At 46.3% G+C, this 24706-nt stretch overlaps 1 protein-coding gene across 5 annotated transcripts in view; it reads left to right on the top strand.

Moving 5' to 3' along the window:
* The window catches only part of PRPF39 (pre-mRNA processing factor 39), a 48718-nt gene extending 27970 nt beyond the window's left edge, over positions 1-20748 (top strand). For 4 of the 5 annotated variants that reach the window (XM_044272504.1, XM_044272506.1, XM_044272508.1 and 1 more), the window contains 4 exons: positions 12-196; positions 9745-9819; positions 17051-17192; positions 20041-20748. In XM_044272504.1, the coding sequence (XP_044128439.1) occupies positions 12-196; positions 9745-9819; positions 17051-17192; positions 20041-20100 (462 nt within the window). In that variant the 3' untranslated portion in view covers positions 20101-20748. Of the gene's footprint in view, positions 1-11; positions 197-9744; positions 9824-17050; positions 17193-20040 lie in introns of those variants that run through there. The other variant, XM_044272505.1, reaches the window with a different exon arrangement.
* The last annotated feature ends 3958 nt before the right edge of the window (positions 20749-24706 follow it).

Here is a 24706-nt window from a genome sequence, read left to right as displayed (position 1 = left end):
TTTCTGGGCAGGAAAACATAAAGCTGTACCTCAACTTAATTGATCTGGAATTCAGCGGAGACGTGAAACAAAATGAAAGCAACATCTTGTTACTTTTCGATAAAGTGATAAAAAGCTCAATGCCTTTGACTACAAAAATTACCTTCTCTCAGAGAAAAGTAGAGTTCTTAGAGGATTTTGGTTCAGACATTAATAGGTAAGTTTAATAGAGAACTATGACATATGGGAAGTAGTTATATTGTGATGCCTTTCTCTTGGGGCTACTTTACAGTTTGTGTTTAATTGGAAAACTGCATTGTATTCATGTAGTGTGTTGTATTAGTGGCCTTATCCTCAGCTTCCAGCATCTGTGCCTGCAGGCTCTTTGTAAGGGCTCATGGACACGAATGTGGCTTCCCCCCAATGTCTGTTCCTTGTATTATTATTTTTTGTGACTTATATGCGGAACCATTCACTTCAATGGGGCCACAAAGAAAACCAGAAATGAGTGTGCATTCTGTTTCCGTATGGCCGTTCAGCTAAAAAATAAAACGCATTGGCCACATTACAGACAAGGATAGGACTCTTCCATCAGGGCTACTGTTCTGTTCCGCAAAATATGGAATGCATGCGGCCAGTATCCATGTTTTGCAGTTTGCCGACTGTTGTGCATGAACCCCAAGCGTTACCTCTCTGGTCAGTAAAAAGCTTCTTTGGGAATATGGGAACTAAATATATAGGAAGAGGTATGATGATGGAAAGTAAAGACAATATATATTGTATTTAGCTCATGCAACATTTACTACACATTGCAGCTGCCTGAGAGTTCATCTTATGTAATGAAATTCCCTAACAAGGTCTTTTGCCCTCTATCAGTCTGACAATATGAATTGCGGTCAGAATGGCTGACTGTCGGCCACTGACTACTCTCACTAATTTCTTTTTTAAATTGCAGCTCTGAGAGCTGAGCGTATATAATAACTTTATGGACGTCTATATAGCTGACCCTGTGCTTAAAGGCTATGTACACCTTTTGGGGGCAAGTGTTTGACCTTTAAGTAATTTACAGATAAGGTTCATTAGATGACCGGCACAAAGTGACAGTACAATTCATAGATGAAACAGTTAAAAATGAACCTGTCACCGGGATTTTGTGTATAGAGCTGAGGAAAAGGTCTGCTAGATGGCCGCTAGGCCTAGAATATTTATATATTAACCTTAGATGAGTCCAGCTTGAAGGAGCCCAGCACCGCCCCGCATCCTCCGAATCTCCTCCCTGCTCCCTGACGTCACAAAGCTAGAGCGCCGTAATCTGGAGATGCGCAGTTCCTTCCCTGAGGCTGATGCCAGCACAGGGAAGGAACACTATGCCGACACTGCGCATCGTGAGATAACGGCGCTCTAGCTTTCTGACGTCTGGGAGCAAGGAGGAGATTCTGAAGATGCGCGGCGGTGCTGGGCTCCTTCATGCTGGTCTCATGTCATGTACAGGACACATCTCAGGGTAATTTGCATATGTATCAATAAAACAAAAGCACACAGAGCTATGGGGACTGGATATTGCGGATGTGCTAGCGGCCATCTAGCAACCCATGTCCTCAGCTCTATACACAAAATCCCGGTGACAGGTTCCCTTTAACCATTTTGGGACAGAACCGCTCAATATTTTAATAAAGACCAATGGAAGAAATGATTAGGCCAAAATGAGTAAGATGCAACCATGCATCAAATATTTGTGCGGTTTACAACAATATCTAGTTGCCACCACACTAGTAAATATGGTTTGATTGTGTTTACAAGTCCAACTTTGTCAGGCGGTAATAATTCAATTAAGAATTATTAATTATGGTCATAAAATAACCATATAATTTGTCATAAGTTCTTGAAATCATGACCTAGTGAGTTGTAGACAACCTAATCGATACAATTCACATCAGAGTCCGGCGATTTCCTCAGATAAGTTCTTTTGATGTGAGATGAGGTCAATGCTAAAGGTAGTTCTGCGTTATACAATAATACACAAGTATTATAAAAAATATGCAGCTTTCTTGGTCACAAGGTTATAAACAAGTAAACACAATGATGCATGCAAATGAATATATTCAGCGTTGATATAAAGCTAAAAGCTTAACAATACATGTGAGTAGAAGTAACTTGTCACAATATAACAAAGCTATTAGGTTAGGATATCAAAATAGGAAAAGAAGTTATATACATCACTTCTGTTCAGAGGAAACCTTATGATATCGGGAAATGGGCATGTTTAATCCTAGACCTCAATATGGAATGCTAAATACATTCCGGCCCCTTGTAACCAACTACACATCACATGACTTCCAGAATGGGCAAATCCATTCAAAGATATAACTTGGAGAGAACTGTATCCTTCCGCCCTATCATGGACTATTTTCACACATATGACTTTGGTAAGGCTATTCAGACAAACTGGGATCTATGATCAAAGCTATTAGATTCCCACAGACTTGTTCCAAGTTCTTCCCATTTAAGATATATCGCTTGGCGAAGAATATTACTATATATCTTCTATATCTCGTCTATAGATCGAGTCTTGATTTTTCTGCAGGTAGAATAAAGCCCCACAATATTCTAAGACTACATCTCAATTTGAAGATTATTTATTAGCCAATCCCAGATGGTATAATTTCACCCACATTATCAAATTTAGTCTTAATAAAATGAAATATCATTCTTTGTGTCTTATCAAGTCCTAGTAGGAATCTCACTTCTGCTCCTAGGAAAGCTGGGTGGTCAATCGCATATCTCACCATGGCTTTCATCTTGATAGACCCCTCTAGAGAGCTCAACTTGTCCTTGTGTGTCTAAACCTGTCTTCTAACCTCTGTAGGTTTCTAGCTCTTTGCTTTTCTAATCTCCTGGTTGCTTGGTCCCTTTGGGCTTCTTCCTCCTTTTATACCCCCTCTATGTGGGTTCTTAACTAAAAACTTATAAGATGAACACGCCTCCTTAGTTTGGAACTTTCCAATCATTGTTGGATAGGTGTGTACATTGATGAGGAATGTGATGTCATAACACTACCCAGAAAGCACTTTTGCTACTGGTGTAGTGTTACCTACTCATACTTAGGTGGCACTGTTTTATAAATCATAAGCATCATGCCCTAAAGAGTTAACTATGCAAATCTTACTTCATCTTCACTACACACACCTGACATCTGGAAATTTAAATCAAAGCTAGAGGGATTAATTCTTACACTTCTAGCGATATATTTTAGGGGTGGAAGCATTCGTAGAGGAATTATATAAGAATATATATGTATTATATATCTTTTTTCTCGTGCATGGCATTGGGGGACACAGCACCATGGGTATATGTCCAACTACCACTAGGAGGCACTAGACACAAAAAGTGTTGGCTCCTCCCAGGTGGGCTATACCCTCTCCACAGGCACGAGGCTATTCAGTTTTAGTCTAGTGTCCGTAGGAGGCAGACCTGTCCTGCTTTTTTGCAGGTTCTGCTGTTTATTTTTATTCTTTTTTTCTCTCTTCCGCAGGTCGGTTTTTTTCCACCGTTATACCTGCTGCAGGCTGGGGCTCCATCGTGTTCCACTTTAGTTGCCCCCCCTGCGGGCGCGTACTTCGGTACCATCGCCGGTCACCCAGTCCCCACGGACTGCATCCGCAGTGGCTTGCCGGCATTCCCACGGTTCCCGTGTTGAGTCTGCCGAAGGGGTGACCGTGCTGCGCCCGAAGACATCGGATGGTGAGTATATCGGATGGTGAGTATACTCCCCTGTCCCTGTGTCCCTGCCCCAGGGTTAGGTTCCCTTCTGTGGCCAGGGGGATGGGATCCACCTTAGCTGGGGGTCCTGGGGAGCCTCTTCGTTCCTCCTAGCCAACCCCCTCCCCCTCCTGGGGGGGTTATATTCATTTTTTTCCTCCCTTCTTTTCCCCCTCGGTTGGTCTTTTCTCTCCTCCCTGGCCACAGTCTCTCCCTGGCTTCCCCGCTACTTTAGTCCCCGGCTTCTGCCGGGACTAGGCCTCATCTTCTATGGCCTGTCCCCGGCTCCCAGGTGCTCTGTTTGCCCTGATCTGCCTATCCCCAGGTGTCGCTTCTCCCCCCCTACCCTACTCACCTATTTTTATGGTTCGGTGGGCCCTCTGTCGGCCGCGGTTCGCCCCGCCCCCCTTGCTCCATTCCCGGCCGCCTCATAAATCGAGGCCCCGGCTTTTGGGCCTGCTAGGCCGCAATCTTCCCGGCCCCTCCCCCTTGCTTCCCGGGCTTTTCTGAGCCCCGCCCGGCCCTCGGGAGGAGCTATCTCCTCACCCTTTCCTGGGCTAACATGTTTTTTCTGTTGGAGGGGGTGGTTAACCCCTCGATTGCTTCATGTCCCCTGCAGCCCTACTGACCACCTCTTTTTTGGGGAACAGCTGCTGCTGCACCTCTTTGGGGGAACACTGCGTCCGGGTCAGGATAGACAGCCTCTGCTGGCTGCTTTTTGAGCATCTCTTCTCCCAACAGCTCCTCGGTCGCCACGTGTTTTCACGTGCGTCCGCTGTCTACAATGGCTGCCATGTGGTCATCCTGTCCCTGCTGGTGTGCAGTACCTCTTCCCAGATCCCATTGTTTTCCCTGAACAATCTTTTTGTGTAGGTTCCCCATGAATGGGTCCCTCCGTGTCAATGCCATGGGAACCTTGGCCGACTCTCCCTGGCAGTGTCGCTGGAACGCTACCAACCCAAATTGCGGCCACCTCTGCCCTCCCAGGGTCCTCCCTGCAGATGGGGCATGCTCAGTTAGGGGTACCTGCACCCGGGTTCGGCGAGGGGTAGCTCACAGTACACCCTCGGGTGGTCTCAACGGGGTCCCACCCCTCCTCGGCATCCTCGGATCCCCCCCAGGACAGGCCTGAGGCTGGTGACGAATCCTTCCTGTCACCCCATCCGTTGCCTCTGGGGACACCTCTGCACCGATTCCCTCGGAACAGAGCATCAGGCGGTCTTCCTCCATATAGAAGCCCTCTGGGAGGTCAAGACTACGTGCACGGAGGAACCTCTCCTACCTAAACAGGGTTGGTATCCCCTCTAGTGGATTTTCGGATGGTGCTCCCCTGACCGCACAGGTATTCAACCGCACAGGTAAGGCAGCCGTCCCCGTGTTTAGCATACTGAGTCACCTACCCGGTGTCTGATACGTACGCCTTCTCCTTAACAGGGGGGTTCCTGCACCACTGCCATAGGCTGTCCCTGACAAGCCTTCCTGGTTCCCCTATACCAGGGGTTATCCTCTACACATTTGAGAGTGTTTCCGTGGGGTTCCCATCCTGGTGTTGGTGTTCGCCACTCTACCTCATTACAGGGAGTTCCTGTTCTGGGCAAGCGGTTAGCTCGGCTATCGCCTCCTGTAGGTTGGTGAGTTCAGAGCAATTGTACAGCCGCCTTGCCCCTTTTCTTAGGTAGTGTACCTACAGGAGCCATTACTCCTGGCTGGCTCTATGGTGTTCCATACAGCACTATTTCTCCCTTCCGGGTGAGATATACAGGCCGCTTCAATTGCCGTTGCAATTGCACCTGTCTGTTCCCAGCCACTTTGCTCCTGTCATAGGTGGAGTACCTACACCATCTCCTGATGCTGTAGCCGATTCCCCTGGCTTGGCGCTATGGTGTTCCATGCGACACTATTTCTCCCTTCCTGGCGAGATATACAGGCTGCCTTTAATTGCCGCTGCAATTGCGCCTGTCTGTTCCCAGCCAATTTGCTTCCTTCACAGGTAGAGTACCTACGCCATCACCGGTGCTGTAGCCGATACCTCTGGCGGGCTCTGTTGTGTTCCATGCGGCAACATTTCTCCCTACGGGCGGAATATAGAGGCCACTTTCAATTGCCGTAGAATTGCCCCTGTCCGGTTCAGTTACCTGTCTGTTCCCTGCCGCCTTGATCCCTTAACAGGTGGAGTACCTGAGCCATCTCCGGATGCGGTAGCCGTTCCTCCTGTCCGGCTTTATGGTGTTCCATGTGGCATTTTCTCTCCTTACAGGACGAGATATTGAGGCCTCCTCCTATTGCCGTGGCCATTGCACCTACCTCATCATAGTGTGCACCAAACGGCCATCTTACTCCCTTCATGGGTAGAGTCCCTGAACCGTCTCCGATGCTGCAGCCGTTCAACCTGTCTGGCTTCTAGGGTGTGCTATGCGGCCCTGTTTCTGTTGCCATTGCACCTACCTGATTGTGGTGTGCACCTGTCTTGTTCTTTGTGGTACCGTGCGGCCCTACTGGGTTCCATTGTTAACGCGGTTGCTGTTGCACCTCTCTGGGTCTAGGGTGCACCATGCGGCCACATTGCTTCGATCTTAAATGTAGTTCCTCTAACACAGCCATATTTCTACTTTACAGGTTGTGTACCTGTACCCTCCGTATGCTGTCTCATTCCCAGATGCTGTGGCTATGTTTCCACTCTCCTTAGTTGGCAACATGCAGCCACTTTGCCCATATTTTAGGCGTGTGTTTGTAGTACCCCAAGCGCTGGGCCCTGTGGTGCGGTCTGTAGCTCAGACAGTTTCTGTATCACTGGGTGTTTTCTGCCCACGGGTTCTAATCTGTGCTGCGGATGTTGGTTCCATCCATTTGGTTCTTCCATACATCTGCCACTCCTTTACTGTCGCGCTCATTGGTCTCCTTCTACCTCTCAAGGCACTGTCTGCACCAGGCCCCCTTCGTTCAGCGTGTGCATGGTTTCCATGTCTGGCAGGTGTGGGCCAGCCCAACCCCCACCTTGTCGGTCTACTGCTACTTCTGGTAGCTCCAGTATATGACTGATCTGTCTGATCCGGCGGGTGGTCCTCATTCAACCACGCTCCCTACTCCGTGGCCAGGTGGTTGTTGGCCTTCGTGCTGTAGTTGCTCTTGCCTTCTCTTTACGGTACTACGGTATGCTGTGCTCCGCGTTACCCCATGTTATAGGGGAGTACTCGCGTTGTTTCCTAATTGCTGAGCGGCCCATTCCTGGTGAAGTACAAGGATCTCCACTGGATCTTCTACCTTGTTTGGACACGTAGCTGGTGGCATCGGCCGCGGCTGCGGTTTTCTGTCATCGCTGGATGTCCGCCACACGGAATCCTTCTGGGTCCACGGCTTTTATCATTGCTGGACGTCCTCCCTGATGGGTCAAGGACAGGACCTCTGAGCGCCACACACACCTGTCTGAATTTTCAGCTGATTGCTCTGGTATCGGACAGGGCCCCGTAGTTCCTTTTGGGTCCAGGTGTTTTCGGTATTCCCTTGTATTTTCTGCTTAGTTGTGCTACATGGCGGAGGGGCAGTCCTCTTGGACCTTGCCGTCGTCTGCACCTGTCTGGTGCTTTCTCCCCCCTGGAAGTTTTCTGTATGCCGGTCGCAGCTGGTTTCTACATTTCTATGTAGGCTACCCCGGTTTTTTCATGGCGACTTCTGCATTCCTTATGCATATGGATGTCTGTCGTTTTGTGGTACATCCCGAGCTGCTGTACTTGCCCTCTCTGGGACAATGTTTAAGGTTTGCTGGTCAATATTCTTGGTACGGCTAGTTGTCCATGGCCAATGCCCCTTCCCCTATGGTGGTTTCTTTTCGCCTTTCCTGGATATTCTGGCTTGCGTTGTCTTCTGGTGGTTCAGCTTCTGGTTCCTTGTGAGCCCATACTGGGTACTCCTTTCTGGAGTCCCTGTCCCTGTTCATTTGAGGTCCTCTTGGGATTTGTGTCTCTTTTTCCAGCCTCCCACGTCAAGTACCTGGTATTGAGTGGTTTAGTGCTGCGGTTTGCAGTTCCACCGTATGGTCTCCTTCGGGAGGGACCTCCTCCTGTTGTAGGACCTTTCCTCTTTAGGTTTTTTGGAGTGCTCTCCTTCTACTCCCATGTCTCTCAGTCCAGTGTGTCCTGCCGAGGTTGCCTGGCCTGTATCTGGCTTCTTTTTTCCATGATACTTCACATGCCCAGTGTTTCCTCTGGTCTTACGCTTCACGGTGATATCTTGTTTTCGGAGGCTTGCGCCTCGTCTCCTGTTTTTGGGGACGCAGGAGCTATCGTTCTTTTCCTGGTTTTTTACCTACAACCCCCTCCTTCTCCAGGGTTGGCGGTTTCCTCTAGCAGCCTTGGGTTTTCACCTTTACATGGGGCGCTTAGCTTCTTTCCTGGCCTTGCGGTGAGGGGAGTCCCCTCCCTTCACATGTGAGCCTTGCTATGGCTCCCCCACTCGTTTGGTTTTCAGTGCTTCCCTGTTTCTTTTCTCCCCTGGCCTTTCAGGGGATGGCCACAGGTTTTTTTGGGTCTGGAACAATGTAGAGCGTTGGGTAGTTTCACCACGCGGTGCTGTCCTAATTTTTTCTCCAGCCCTTGGCTGCGCTCTGTTTCCTTTTGCCACCTTCTTGCATTTGGGATTTTCTTCCAGTCATTTGTCCTGGGGTGCTGGCAGTCTTCCCTGCTTCTTCTGAGGTTTCTTCCTTGTTATGGAACCTCTTGCCCATCTCGTGTTTTTTCCCGTTGGGTCACATGGTTCTCCTGCACCTGTATGCCCAACCGGTGGCGCGTCTCTTCTTTTCCCTCCCTCAGGGACTGCTTTGGGACGTCCCATGGTGCTGTGTCCCCCAATGCCATGCACGAGAAAATTGGATTTTTTGTACTCACCGTAAAATCCTTTTCTCGTAGTAGGCATTGGGGGACACAGATCCCTCCCTATGTTTTTTCTTCCGCTTCTCCGGGCTGGTCTCTTGATCTTTCCCGGTACGGGAGTTGTTGGTTCCTTGCTTTTCTTCTCTCTCCTACTGCTTTTGGTACAAACTGAATAGCCTCGTGCCTGTGGAGAGGGTATAGCCCACCTGGGAGGAGCCAACACTTTTTGTGTCTAGTGCCTCCTAGTGGTAGTTGGACATATACCCATGGTGCTGTGTCCCCCAATGCCTACTACGAGAAAAGGATTTTACGGTGAGTACAAAAAATCCAATTATAACATTTAACATGCATAATACCATATATCCTATTGATTATCTTATACTTAACTGATCTTATCTTGTACTCCTCTGGATAGATCATCAGCTTCTGATCGGCGGGGGTCCGACACCGGGACCCCTGCTGATCATCTGTTTGAGAAGGCAGCGGCCCTCCAGCAGCGCCGCGGCCTTCTCGCTGTTTACCGCAGGCCCAGTGACGTCACGACTAGTATCAACTTGCCTGGGCGGGGCTAAGCTCTGTTCACTTGAATGGAGCTTAGCCCCGCCCAGGCCATTTGATAGTAGTCATGACGTCACTGGGCCAGCAATAAACGGTGAGAAGGTCACGGCGCTGCTGGAGCACCGCTACTTTCTCAAACAGATGATCGGTGAGGGTGTCGGACCCCCCCCCCCCCCCCCCCCCGATCAGATGCTGATCTATCCAGAGGATAGGTGCACACTCAATGGGAAAAGGCTTGAGATAGAGGTAGAGGTTTTCGTTTATCTTATTCCTCTATTTGCTCACCCCCTGCTTCATTAACAGACAGCAAGCTGTAGGGGCGATTTGTACCAGATGTTGAGAACATACTAACTTCCTCATGCTTTATCTTTAAATATAAATCTTTTAAAAGACGAGGAGTACCCTCCCAAACTGGCACAATTATAGAGGAAAATATGAGAATACACTTTAGGAACGTGTGGCCTTTCCATAAACTCGCACAACATGGACATATCACAAGATGGCAGATGCCATACTATTAAACATAGCAATTCATGTTTGATTCATTTCAGGTCAATAATAATTGCGACAACTTTTGTTTCAGGTTGTTGACCACTTATGATGAGCACCAGAGGCTTTTAAGAGAGCAGGAAATTCTGAAAAGGAAAGCTGAGAATGGGTAAGTTAATCTTTTGCAGACACTTTGTTTTCTATCCTTAAAGGGAACCTGTCACCGGGTTTTTGTGTATAGAGCTGAGGACATGGGTTGCTAGATGGCCGCTAGCACATCCTCAATACCCAGTCCCCATAGCTCTGTGTGCTTTTATTGTGTAAAAAAAAAAATGATTTGATACATATGCAAATTAACCTGAGATGAGTCCTGTCCCTGACTCATCTCACATACAGGACTCATCTCAGGTTAATTTGCATATGTATCAAATCAGGTTTTTTTACACAATAAAAGCACACAGAACTATGGGGATTGGGTATTGCGGATGTGCTAGCGGCCATCTAGCAACCCATGTCCTCAGCTCTATACACAAAAACCCGGTGACAGGTTCCCTTTAACCACTTCAGCCCCGCTAGGTGAAACCCCCTTCATGACCAGAGCACTTTTTACACTTCGGCACTACACTACTTTCACCGTTTATCGCTCGGTCATGCAACTTACCATACAAATGAATTTTACCTCCTTTTCTTCTCACTAATAGAGCTTTCATTTGGTGGTATTTCATTGCTGCTGGCATTTTTACTTTTTTTGTTATTAATCAAAATGTAACGATTTTTTTGCAAAAAAATGACATTTTTCACTTTCAGCTGTAAAATTTTGCAAAAAAAAACGACATCCATATATAAATTTTTCGCCAAATTTATTGTTCTACATGTCTTTGATAAAAAAAAAATGTTTGGGCAAAAAAAAAATGGTTTGGGTAAAAGTTATAGCATTTACAAACTATGGTACAAAAATGTGAATTTCCGCTTTTTGAAACAGCTCTGACTTTCTGAGCACCTGTCATGATTCCTGAGGTTCTACAATGCCCAAACAGTAGAAAAACCCCACAAATGACCCCATTTCGGAAAGTAGACACCCTAAGGTATTCGCTGATGGGCATAGTGAGTTCATAGAACTTTTTATTTTTTGTCACAAGTTAGCGGAAAATGATGATGATTTTATTTTTTTTATTTTTTCTTACAAAGTCTCATATTCCACTAACTTGCGACAAAAAATAAAAAATTCTAGGAACTCGCCATGCCCCTCACGGAATACCTTGGGGTGTCTTCTTTCCAAAATGGGGTCACTTGTGGGGTAGTTATACTGCCCTGGCAATTTAGGGGCCCAAATGTGTGAGAAGAACTTTGCAATCAAAATGTGTAAAAAATGACCGGTGAAATCCAAAAGGTGCACTTTGGAATATGTGCCCCTTTGCCCACCTTGGCAGCAAAAAAGTGTGACACATCTGGTATCGCCGTACTCAGGAGAAGTTGGGGAATGTGTTTTGGGGTGTCATTTTACATATACCCATGCTGGGTGAGAAAAATATCTTGGTCAAATGCCAACTTTGTATAAAAAAATGGGAAAAGTTGTCTTTTGCCAAGATATTTCTCTCACCCAGCATGGGTATATGTAAAATGACACCCCAAAACACATTCCCCAACTTCTCCTGAGTACGGCGATACCAGATGTGTCACACTTTTTTGCTGCCAAGGTGGGCAAAGGGGCACATATTCCAAAGTGCACCTTTCAGATTTTGCAGGCCATTTTTTACACATTTTGATTGCAAGGTACTTCTCACACATTTGGGCCCCTAAATTGCCAGGGCAGTATAACTACGCCACAAGTGACCCCATTTTGGAAAGAAGACACCCCAAGGTATTCCGTGAGGGGCACTGCGAGTTCCTAGAATTTTTTATTTTTTGTCACAAGTTAGCGGAAAATGATGATTTTTTTTTTTTTCTCTTTTTTCCTTACAAAGTCTCATATTCCACTAACTTGCGACAAAAAATAAAAAATTCTAGGAACTCGCCATGCCCCTCACGGAATACCTTGGGGTGTCTTCTTTCCAAAATGGGGTCACTTGTGGCGTAGTTATACTGCCCTGGCAATTTAGGGGCCCATATGTGTGAGAAGTACTTTGCAATCAAAATCTGTAAAAAATGACCGGTGAAATCCGAAAGGTGCACTTTGGAATATGTGCCCCTTTGCCCACCTTGGCATCAAAAAAGTGTCACACATCTGGTATCGCCGTACTCAGGAGAAGTTGGGGAATGTGTTTTGGGGTGTCATTTTACATATACCCATGCTGGGTGAGAGAAATATCTTGGCAAAAGACAACTTTTCCCATTTTTTTATACAAAGTTGGCATTTGACCAAGATATTTTTCTCACCCAGCATGGGTATATGTAAAATGACACCCCAAAACACATTCCCCAACTTCTCCTGAGTACGGCGATACCAGATGTGTGACACTTTTTTGCAGCCTAGATGCGCAAAGGGGCCCAAATTCCTTTTAGGAGGGCATTTTTAGACATTTGGATCCCAGACTTCTTCTCACGCTTTAGGGCCCCTAAAAAGCCAGGGCAGTATAAATACCCCACATGTGACCCCACTTTGGAAAGAAGACACCCCAAGGTATCCAATGAGGGGCCTGGCAAGTTCATAGAATTTTTATTTTTTTTGCATAAGTTAGCGGAAATTGATTATTTTATTTTTTTTTCTCACAAAGTCTCACTTTCCGCTAACTTAGGACAAAAATTTAAATCTTTCATGGACTCAATATGCCCCTCAGCAAATACCTTGGGGTGTCTTCTTTCCAAAATGGGGTCAGTTGTGGGGTGTTTGTACTGCCCTGGCATTTGAGGGTCTCCGCAATCATTACATGTATGGCCAGCATTAGGAGTTTCTGCTATTCTCCTTATATTGAGCATACAGGTAATGAGATTTTTTTTTTCCGTTCAGCCTCTGGGCTGAAAGAAAAAAATGAACGGCACAGATTTCTTCATTCGCATCGATCAATGTGGATGAAAAAATCTCTGCCAAAAAAAAAAATGGAGGGGAAAGGCGTCTGCCAGGACATAGGAGCTCCGCCCTACATCCATACCCACTTAGCTCGTATGCCCTGGCAAACCAGAATTCTCCATTCACATCAATCGATGTGGATGAATAAATCATTGCCGGGATTATATATATATATATATATATATATATATATATATATATATATATATATATATATATATATATATATATATATATATATATATATATATATATATATATATTATACACATACACAGTGCTTGCCAAAGCATAGGAACGCCGCCTCAGCTCGTATGCCTCGGCAAACGTATCTGTCACTGCAGAGGAGAAAATCCCGTCTTGCAGCGCCGCATACACCGACTTGCGTGTAATCTGACAGCAGCGCAATGCTTCTGTCAGAATGCACATCGGTGCTGCAGCTGGTCGATCGGTTGGTCCATCTGGAAGGTAAAAAGACAAAAAAAAAAAAGAGAAAACCAGGCCGCAACGCAATAATTTTATTAACTTTGCAACAGAACATGTAACTTAAACTTTTTGAACTGAACATTAACGTGTTTGCTTACTGGTGTGTTTTTTTTTTTTTTGTTTTTTTTTACCTTTATAGAACAAACCTCTCCTTCCCCATGGGTCAATGTGCAAAGCGCAAATCGCCCAAAGATGTGGCGAAGTGCGTTATGCACTTTGTCCCATGTGAAAGGAGACGTTTGCAGCAGCAGTGAGTGAATGGGCCCTAATAGCCCTGTGTGCCTGTCCTGGTGAGATGATCCCTATGCTAATAGTGTACCTGTGAGTGGTACTTCCGGAAACACTCTCCAAAGCATAGGGCAGGGTGGTCCGGACAGTCAGGACAGAAATAGCGGGTGTCACGCCTTATTCCACTCCTGCTACAGACACGACATCTTTTTCGGGGTGACTGTTGGGTTGAGGTACCAGGAACGACATTGGGGAAATGTCGCTCGTGTAGACGGCTAACTACACTGGTGGTTGGGGCCACGGAACCTCCTGGATACAGGAGGTTCTCGATGATCTCTTCCTGAAATTTGAGGAAGGATCCAGTTCTCCCAGCCTTACTGTAGAGAACAAAACTATTGTACAGAGCCAATTGAATTAAATATACAGACACCTTCTTATACCAGCGTCTGGTGCGTCGGGAAACTAAATACGGAGACAACATCTGGTCATTGAAGTCGACCCCTCCCATGTGGAGGTTATAGTCGTGGACTGAGAGGGGCTTTTCAATGACACGGGTTGCTCGCTCAATTTGTATTGTCGTGTCTGCGTGAATGGAGGAGAGCATGTAAACGTCACGCTTGTCTCTCCATTTCACCGCGAGCAGTTCTTCGTTACACAGTGCGGCCCTCTGCCCCCTTGCAAGACGGGTGGTAACGAGCCGTTGGGGGAAGCCCGCGCGACTAGTTCGCGCGGTACCACAGGCGCCAATCCGTTCTAGAAACAAATGCCTAAAGAGGGCCACACTTGTGTAAAAATTGTCCACATAAAGATGGTACCCCTTGCCGAATAAGGGTGACACCAAGTCCCAAACTGTCTTCCCACTGCTCCCCAGGTAGTCAGGGCAACCGACCGGCTCCAGGGTCTGATCTTTTCCCTCATAGACCCGAAATTTGTGGGTATAGCCTGTGGCCCTTTCACAGAGCTTATACAATTTGACCCCATACCGGGCGCGCTTGCTTGGGATGTATTGTTTGAAGCCAAGGCGCCCGGTAAAATGTATCAGGGACTCGTCTATGCAGATGTTTTGCTCTGGGGTATAAATATCTGCAAATTTCTGGTTGAAATGGTCTATGAGGGGCCGAATTTTGTGGAGCCGGTCAAAAGCAGGGTGGCCCCTGGGACGGGAGGCGGTGTTGTCACTAAAGTGCAGGAACCGCAGGATGGCCTCAAAACGTGCCCTGGACATGGCAGCAGAGAACATGGGCATGTGATGAATCGGGTTCGTGGACCAATATGACCGCAATTCATGCTTTTTTGTCAGGCCCATGTTGAGGAGGAGGCCCAGAAAAGTTTTAAGTTCGGAAACTTGGACTGGTTTCCACCGGAAAGGCTGGGCATAAAAGCTTCCCGGGTTAGCGGTGATAAATTGTGTGGCATACCTGTTTGTTTCGGCCACAACTATGTCTAAAAGCTCCGCAGTCAAGAACAGCTCAAAAAATCCCAGGGCCGAACCGATCTGAGCCGTCTCAACCCGAACTCCAGACTGGGCAGTGAAAGGGAAAACTACAGGTGCGGCTGAAGTTGGGGACTGCCAATCAGGGTTTGCCAGCACCTCTGGGATTCTAGGGGCTCTACGGGCACGTCTTTGCGGTGGCTGCGACGGGGTCACTACTGCACGTGCCACCGTACCAGCTTCAACTGCCCTTCTGGTGCTCGCTACTTCACCAGGTTGTACGGCAGTGCTGGTACTAGGTCCAGGGAGGGCTGGGCTGCTGGTGTATGCCTCACCACGTAATCCGACAGCACCAGCCCCACTCTGCTGCTCTTGAAGCGGATCCTGCGCAACCTGCGGTCTAGCGACACGGGGCCGGGTACGCCTGGTGGTATCAGGGACCTCAGCCTCCTCGTCCGAACTTTGGGTCAGAGAGCCACTGCTTTCTACAGGTTCGTATTCTGACCCGCTGGATTCATCAGATGAGGGTTCCCACTCCTCATCCGACTGGGTCAGAAGCCTGTAGGCCTCTTCAGAGGAATACCCCCTGTTAGACATGTGGGCAACTAAATTTAGGGGTATTCCCTGAGACTACCCAAGAAAAAAAAAGCAAGCCTGTCTTACAAAGGGGAGGCTAGCGAAGTACCGGAGGCCGCTGCGGTTGATAAAAAATATCAAAACTGATTTTTTTTATCGCCGCAGTGCGTGTAAAGTGAATGTGCAGTGATCAAAAAAAAATATTTTTTTTGTCACTGCGGTGGGGCGGGTGTGGGCGAACGCACGTGTGGGCGACCGATCAGGCCTGATCGGGCAAACACTGCGTTTTGGGTGGAGGGCGAACTAAAGTGACACTAATACAATTATAGATCTGACCGTGATCAGTTTTGATCACTTCCAGATACTATAAAAGTACAAATGCTGATTAGCGATACGCTAATCAGCGAATAACGGACTGCGGTGCGGTGGGCTGGGCGCTAACTGATCCCTAACTACCTAACCAAGGGACCTAAACTATACCTAAAACCTAACGGTCAATAACCGTGAAAAAAAAAAGTGACAGTTTGCACTGATCACTTTTTTCTTTTCACTTGTGATTGACAGGGGTGATCAAAGGGTTAATTGGGGTTCAGGGGGGTGATCAGGGGCTATAGTGTAGTGTTTGGTGTACTCACTGTGAAGCCTGCTCCTCTGCTGGATCCAACCGACGAAAAGAACCAGCAGAGGAGCAGGCAGCCATATAACAGATCATATTTACAAATATGATCTGCTATCTGGCACTTTGATTGGCTTTTTTAAAAATCAGCAACCTGCCAGCCACGATCATTGGCTGGCAGGTTGCTGACGAAATACTTCTCGATTAAATGCCGGCGCGAACTGCGCACGCGCGGGCGCATACTCGCGTCATCTCGCGTCTCGCGAGATGACGCGTATATGCGTGACTGTGCGCAGCGCTGCCACCTCCGGAACGCACATGTGTGTTAGGCGGTCCGGAGGTGGTTAAACATTCGGATCAGGGTTGAAATTCAGGCTGCATGGGTCGTGTGCAGTTTCTTAAATGCAGTCCATGGGACTGCGACATTTTCCAGACCTTTATGTGAGCCGAACTCGCTGCATCTCTGTGATCTCTTATGCTGTGAGTGCGGGTCTACTGTCCTGTACTCACAGCATTAGTCGCGTACGGGGCAGTAGATTCATGGTTGGGCTGGAATTCACAGCATTATAGAGGACTGACACAGTGAGTTGTGCTCACTTGAACTGCAGTCTGTTCAGGAATATGCGGCAGTCACATGAACTGTACAAGACACATGTGAATGCAGCCTTAGATTTGTATTCCAGAATTTAATTGGGTACGGTATTTTCTGTGCCTCATGGAGTAATGGCAGTTAATGGGATGTCAACAGGTATTTAGTAAGAGGTCAGGTGGCTGCTGTACAGGACTGTTCATTGAGTGGCACATTCATAGTTCAAAGTGACCCTTTGTTGTAAATGTCATTCACTTTACTGCTTGATCCTAGGTTTTCATGTTGGCATCAATGGACTCAAGCTGGCCATACACAAGATGGCTGTTTGTTGGTGTATAATTACTAGACATGCTTATTTTAATGACAGGAGGGGATGAGCTGCTGCCAGACACTTGATCTGCAGGGATCTGGCATGTTCTTGTTTTTGCATTTTCCATATTTGCACACTGACTTTTGTCTATTGCAGGTTAGAACAGCAGGATGCTAAGAGATTGCACACAGAGGATGGTGCAGTAATGGCTGCTGCTCCAATGGCTGCAACTCCAATGGTTGCTACAACCACTGCTGCAGTTCAACCAGCATATAATAACTATGCAAACTGGTACCAGGTATGTTACCTCTGAGCGTGTTAAAAGGCATGTTCTGGAGTCAAGTAATCAAAAGGTTTGTCTGGGAGTTAGAGGTATTTCCATCACAGACAATGGGGACTCGCCCCATTGTCTAATGGGTGCGGGTCCCACCTCTGGCATGATGGAGGGCACATGCACAGCTGCGGGGCTGCCGAAAATAGTCGAGCACTGGTTTGGCTATTTTCGTCAGCCCCGTAGAACTGAATGAGTGGTGGCCCTGCAAGTGCGGTCCATTTGCTTGTATGGGGAGAGCGCTTTGTGATGGCTGGACCCTGTGTTTTCCCTCCAGCCACCACTCCCTGCTCAGTTCTCGGCATATGTGCGGGTCCCACCTCCTAGTGATATGCCCCCATATCTGTGATGGGAATACCCCTTTAATGTGATGTTCAGTCAGAAACAGTCATTACCTTTCTGACAATCGGGTTGAGTCCCAGCAGTTAGGCACAGTGGATAGGTGAATATAGCTTTGTTTCTTTAAAGGGGTATTCTAGCCAGAAGCAGGCCTTCATCCTTTCAATATGAACAAATAGTAAGAAGCCATGTTTAGAACTTTTTTTGTCTCTACTTCTGGAGAATGAGAGAACACATTATTCAAGGCATTTCACACGAACAACATGTCCACAGGTTAGGGTCTGGTGGTTAAAAACCTGTTGATCACAAGAATGGTGTCCTGTGTCCTCTTTAAATGGAGCCACAGTTGTGCATGTCTGCTTGTGCTCCTTTCACTTGTATGGGACGGGCTGAAGATAAGACTGCAGGGCTCTATCTGCAGATGAATGGAGCAGCAGCGTGCATGTGTGATTTCTACCCCATCACATGACCAGTGGAGGTGACAGTGGTTGAATGCCCTCCTATCCGACACATCTCCTCCTATGCTGTGAATGAGGGATAATTGGTGTTCACCAGAAAAACTCCTTAAAGGGAACCTGTCTGCATCAAAATGATCATAAACCGCCAGCAGTACCTTTTTTAAAGCTGTTAACATCAGGCTTTCTAATCTTGTGTAAGATGTCCGAGGCGCATGAATGCTGTAAAACAACTTATTCCTCTGCAGGTCGTATGCAAAGGAGGTTCTTGAAGTCAAGCATGCAGTGACCCCCTTGCTTCCCCCTTCACATTTGATGGCAATTTGGATTCTTTCAGGTGCGATTCCATCCTGAGATTTCACGCATTTGCTATATGATCTAGTTTTCCGGTGCCTGCGTATTGATTCCTGCTGTAGTGTAATTGGCTTCAGCGAGTCAATGCGCATGGGTAAGCGCTTCAGAGAAGACTACCCTGCATCACAGGATCAGGAGCACCTTCGCGTTGACTCGCGGAACAAAGTACACTACAGCTCGGATCAATACGCAGGCGCCGGAAACAAGATCAGGATGGAATCGCTGCTGGCGGTTTATGGTTCATTTTTGTGCTAACGGGTTCCCTTTTAAATGCAGCATTTCCCTCCTTTTCTCCCTGATTTTGTGCTCTACACTAATGAGAACATTTAAAAAAAAGTTAATTTATAGTTTCAAATACTGGTTATCAAAATTTTGAATTATATACTGTGTAATCAATGTTCTTAGTCTGCAATATCTTGCATAAGTTAGACTCGTGTTGTATCTACACAAAATTATTCCTTTTGCTTTCTCGTCTAAAAGCTACTTGGATTACTCCCACGTATCATCCTGTGGGGACATAAAGGTTCTTGTTACAACATTTGGGATAATGCAAAAGGTCAATTTAAAACCCCTGCTGTAAAGCTTAACACCTGAGGGTTGTTTCCCCCCCTATAAATTAAAGAACCTTCTGGATTTGTGGGGTACCGTCCTTATGGAGAGCACCTTAATTGGCATGAGGAGGCTCAGAGGCCAGGCGTCGCTCCTGTGGAATTATGGGAAACTTGCATATATTCCACAAATTCCAGAGGAGCGTTTGCCTGGCCTGTGACTCCTCATCCTGATTTAAAGTGCTCTCTATGAAGAGATATTACCCCCAAATCCAGACCTAGGCCTCTCACCAGGTTAAGACAGTACTAGGCAAACATCAGTGCAGAGCAATCGCCCTGAAACAGCTGTCTGCAGATGAGGTGCTACTTTCACACTTGCGTTTTGTGCGGAACCGTCTTGTATCTGCACAGATGGATCCGCACAAATAGTGCAAACGCTTGTAATCCGTTAACGCATCTGTTTGCATTATTTGTTCAAAAAAAGTCTGTCAAAACAGATCTGTCCTGACTTACATTGAAAGTCAATGGGGAACTGATCTGTTTCCTATTGCACCATATTGTCAGTGAAAAACTGATCTGTCCCTATTGACTTACATTGTAAGTCTAGACGGATCCGTTAGGCTCCGCATAGTCAGACGGTCACCAAAACACTGCAAGCTGCGTTTTAGTGACGGTCTAAAAAAAACGCAACTGAGACCAACCAAACGCAGCCAAATTTTATAAATTCTAAACTGATTCTTATCCATTCAGAATGCATTGGGCCTGAACTGATCTGGTTTGGGCCGCTTGTGAGAGCCCTGAATCGGATCTCACAGGCGGACCCAGAAACGCCAGTGTGAAAGTAGCCTTAGTTATTTTCGAAGTTGGTTTGGGGCCTATTTAAAGGCTCAAACGTTGACTTATAGGATAGCTGCCTTACATCTGGTGACATTAGATGCAGAGCTTGATAAGAGCTCATTTGCATCCCTTCTGGAGGAACGCCAAAGGATATATCCCACATTAACATGTACTGCGTCCCCACACTGAATCTCTATAGTGCATCCTGTGTGAATGTCATTGAACGTCCAGCACTTTTGCATGAGCCTGAAATCTGTATTTATTTTTTATTTTTTTATGTAGCATTACAACTACCAGAACACGTGGAACTACGGACAGTACTACCACCCTCCTTCCACATGATGGCCTTCTCGCTCTCCCCAGAATCCATTTCAAGGCATATTGAAAGTTGATATAACTTATAAAATGTTCTAATTTTGTCTTTCACTATGGGGAAAAGTTGTTTTGGCACCTGAGGGTTGTGCGGCATATGAGTAGACTGTAAACTAATTTTTGGGCTGAAATTCACAGAAAAATGGGTTGGGGGGCCTATTCTCATACCCCCTCTTCACCCCTGTGTTTCCGATTTTTCTTTTGTTGGAAGTGGTTTAGGTCCGGTATGATCTTTTCTTTTTGTATTTTCTGCTCCTGACTTTTGTACCATTTTTAAGACCTAATCCAATCACTTTGCTTTTAAATACTGGCGTGTTTTTTTTTTTTGCGAAGAAAAGTATTTAAAAAGGGACATGTACCAGATAAAGGGTGTGGCTGTGTTGGATCAATCTCTAGCAGGTAATGGACGCACGACGTGGTGCAAACAGTAATTTAATTTTATTTCGGTTATCCGATTTTTTTTGAGATGTTCATGTTTGTATTCATCTGTACGTACTTTCTCTATCACATTTTGCTGTTAATAAAATGTTGGCAAAGTCATGACCTTAACTTTTTTCTCCCTCCCCCCCCCCCCCCCTTTCCTTAAAGTACTGTATATATTAAATCAGATTAAGAATTTCCTCATGTATTTTCTTCATATGCTTGAGTTTGGTTTTCAATGTTGCGAGACAAATTTTGTTTCCTATTTCAATAAACATCCAATGAAACGCAGCAATTCAGTATCCAGTATGTAGTCTGCAGCGTATTACAGTACTGGCATAGTGGATGAGATTTTAGCTGGCCTGATCTACCTGCTGCTGGAAGAATCTGAAATGTGAATAGACCCGCGGGGCAGATTTAAAATGTCAATTTCTGATGCAGATTTAAATTGTGGGTTTCATAACTTGTAATGCATGAGGTGACATGCACGGCTGATCTGCGGGACAATCCGAGAAAAATCAGCATTTTCTCCTTCACCCGTAACTGAACCCCTGGAGCAGACCTCCTGCTGTTGGACAAGAGACGCCTCACTTCAGGTTTCCTGTCAAGAGTATAATGAAGCCGGTAAGAAACCTGAGGGAAATATCGCCCAAAATGCTATCTTCCATTTAAAACACACCTTTTTTGCCTAATGTTTTTTTATTTTCTGATTGCAGATTTATTCTATTTTCAAAACATGCTTATGGTGGCGGTCATCTTCTCAGGGGCCACAGACACTGGTCTAGAGCTGACCCTATTAGCTTCTATAGTAGAGTTTTCTAGGTATGCTCTGTGACCTGTGCAGAGGTCAGGATGGAGCTTTGGCCCTCGCCTATTTTGAATGGTGGCTCCTGTCTCTATAGACAGAGGTGATATCGTTACAGGCAGGATTAGAATGACAGATAAGCAAGTAACTTCAATAGTGATATGTACAGACCTGTCAGAAGTGGTGCCCATTAGGCTGTGGCCAGTGCAAAAACCTGCAGCATTTTGTTTAAGTATAGATTATCGATTCTTTAAAAATGTTAAAACATAATAGGATTTAAACAATAGGTAATTTTCTGATGGCACCTTCCCTCTAAAGAGGACCCGTCACCTCTCGTGACATGTCTGTTTTAGTAACTACTTGCCAATGCTTTCTAAGGCCCCTTTCACACGAGTGAGTTTTCCTGCACTGGTGCAATGCGTGACATGAACGCAATGCACCCGCACTGAATCCTGATCCATTCATTTCAATGGGTTTGTGTACATGAGCTTTTTTTCACGCATCAGTTCTGCGTTGCATGAAAATTGCAGCATGTTCTATATTCTGTGTTTTTCACGCAGCCCTGGCCCAATAGAAGCGAATGGGGCTTTAGTGAAAAACGCATTGCATCCACAAGCAAGTGTGGATGCGATGCGTTTTTCACTGATGGTTGCTAGGAGATGGTTTGTAAACCTTTCAGGGTTTTTTTTTTATCATGGTTGTGAAAAACACATCAAAACGCAATGCACCCGCATGGGGAAAAACAAAACCCAATCGCAGACAAAACAGACTGAACTTGCTTGCAAAATGGTGCGAGTTTCACTGAATGCATCCAGAGCCAATCAGTCTCGCTCGTGTGAAAAAGGCGTAATACTGTACAGAGCGCTCGCTTCGGACATCATACATGACAATCTCTTTCTAAGGCTACTTTCACACTAGCATTGTTTGAATCCGGCGTTCAATTCCGACACTGGAACTGCCCGCCGGATCCGGAAAAAAATGTGAAAACTGATTACATTTGAATCCTGATCAGGATTTTGATCACAACGAAAAAATGCATTGGAAAAAACGGATCTGCCATTTATGGCCTTTTTTTTTTTTTTTATTCACATTTTTCTGGTTTAACATGCAAAAGCTGGATCTGGTTTGATGGAACAGACGGCACCGGATCCGGCATTAATGCAAGACAATGGGAAAAAGGCCAGATCCGGCGTTCAGTCAAAGTGTTCCGGATTTTTGGCCGGAGGTAAAAATACAACATGCTACAGTTTTCTGAAAAGCCTGATCAGTCAAAAAGACTGAACTGAAGACATCCTGAACGGATTGCTCTCCATTCAGAATGCATGGGGATAAAACTGATCAGTTCTTTTCTGGATTTGAGCCCCTAGGACGGAACTCTGCGCCGGAAAAGAAAAACGCTAGTGTGAAAGTACCCTAACAAAGTTAGAACCAGCCCTGTACCTCACATGGATCCAGAGATCGCCACATTCATTGCTTTGCTAGATTTATATGAAGCTGATAGCTCAAGGGGCGTCTCTTTTCTGCAGCAGCTCTGGGGGCGTGTCCATGCTCCTCCTATTCCAGCTCAGGATGCAGTTGAAGGATGAAACTGAGCATGTGCGGCCATCTCGGTGAGGTGGACAAAGAAGAAAAACAGCAAGTGCCGCTAAACAGATTTTATTTAACGTGGGGGCTATTCAATTTTTTTTATTACATGCAATTACAATAGAATTCAGATCCAGGTGCTGGTTTAAAAACTAGAATATTTTTTTGTGGGACAACCCCTATAACGACAACATTGCAGGATTTGGGGAGTACGATCTCCTTGGGGTGAGAGCGCTGACTTGGCCTCTCACCCAGTTAAGCCAGTACTCTCTGCTCTGCACTGATGAGGGTCAATCATCCAGAAACAGCTGTCTGCAGATGAGGTGCAAGATTAGTTATTTAATATCTGAGTCATGTCTCAAGGCCTACTTCAAGGGCTTGTCCAGGATTGGTGACATTTGCTTAAGTTCAATGCAGTCACTTTAATTGTACATGCCTGCAATTTCCTTTTCTGATGCCCTGTTTTTTGTAATTTCCAAATTCTGAGCTGGAAGTGTAGTTTCTCTACAAGTTAGTGATGTACCGGGCCCCTTTTGTGGAGAGTGAAGCCTCTTCCGCTTCACAAGGAGCCTGGTGATGTCACCGGCACGCAGGGAGGGCGGGTAGTAGGCGGGAACAGGCTGCGCTAATTAACGCCCCTCTGGTCCGGTGATGTCACTGGCACACAAGAATATTCTGCAGAGGGCAGGGAGGGAGGTTTGTAGGAGGTAACATCAGGGATATGTAACACCCCTCTGGTCCGGTGACGTCACTGGGTATTGCTCAGCCTTATCTATGAAGATGGAGAGGAGGGATATGCCGTCAGGAGGTGGAATCTCTCGCCTGTGCCGTTCCGTATTCGGCGCAGGCATAGTGAAGGAAGGACGCTCACCGACTGCTGCCTTCCTTACTGCGCTGAATGCTGAACGGCATGGGGCAGGCGCGAGACTTACCATGCACTCAGGGCCGGCAGGAGAATGCAAACTCTGCCTGGCCCTGTTGATCAAGACTTGGAGAGAGGTCACAGAGGCTAATTTGCATATTATAAAAGTCACATTTGTGGAGTAACGCGGCATAGATAAAACTAGGAATAGGCTCGTTAGGTTCAGCTGACATTAGCACATCGATAATATCAGCCAGTTTAATTTAGGTATTTCTGGTGACTGAAACCCTTTAAGGGCAAGTCTGATGACTGTGAGGGAACAACCGTAAGGACCATGTACACTGGAATTACAGGTAGGAAGTCTGCATGTTCTACAGTGGGAGCAAAATAGGTAAGATTTTCACATCTCATTCCGATGCTTAATAAAATAAAATGCACAGAAATTGACCTGCAGTGCAGATTTTCAAAGGTTTTAGTCACTATATTTCTAGCTGCACATGTGCTGGGAACATCGCATAAATGCAGCTAGCCATAAGTTATTAAACCATCGGCACTGACCGTTCAAGGCAGAGTTCACACTGAAGTTGATTGGTCAGTTATTTCCATCCAGGTGTCGGTCAAAAACACAGAACAGGTGCAGATCTTTCCGTTATACCTGTCCTCTGAATAGGCTTCACTACTGATTTTGCCGGGGCTGCTGTCCTAAAATTGCTGCCGATGGATGGTTATGTGAATAGTCCTGTCCATCAGTGGCCTCCTTTCACTTACAGTGCAGGTAGACTGCGCATGCGCGATTTGCCCTGTGTGAGTGAATGGAGGCCGCGGATGGATGTGGGTTCTAATGCAGGTCCCCAGGTAGTTGGTGACAAAATCCACAGCGGAGAATCGCAGAGAGGTGGTGAAGA

Source organism: Bufo gargarizans, chromosome 11 (assembly GCF_014858855.1).
Source record: "Bufo gargarizans isolate SCDJY-AF-19 chromosome 11, ASM1485885v1, whole genome shotgun sequence".
Classification (NCBI taxonomy): Eukaryota; Metazoa; Chordata; class Amphibia; order Anura; family Bufonidae; genus Bufo; species Bufo gargarizans.
This window is presented reverse-complemented; position numbering and strand designations above follow the sequence as displayed.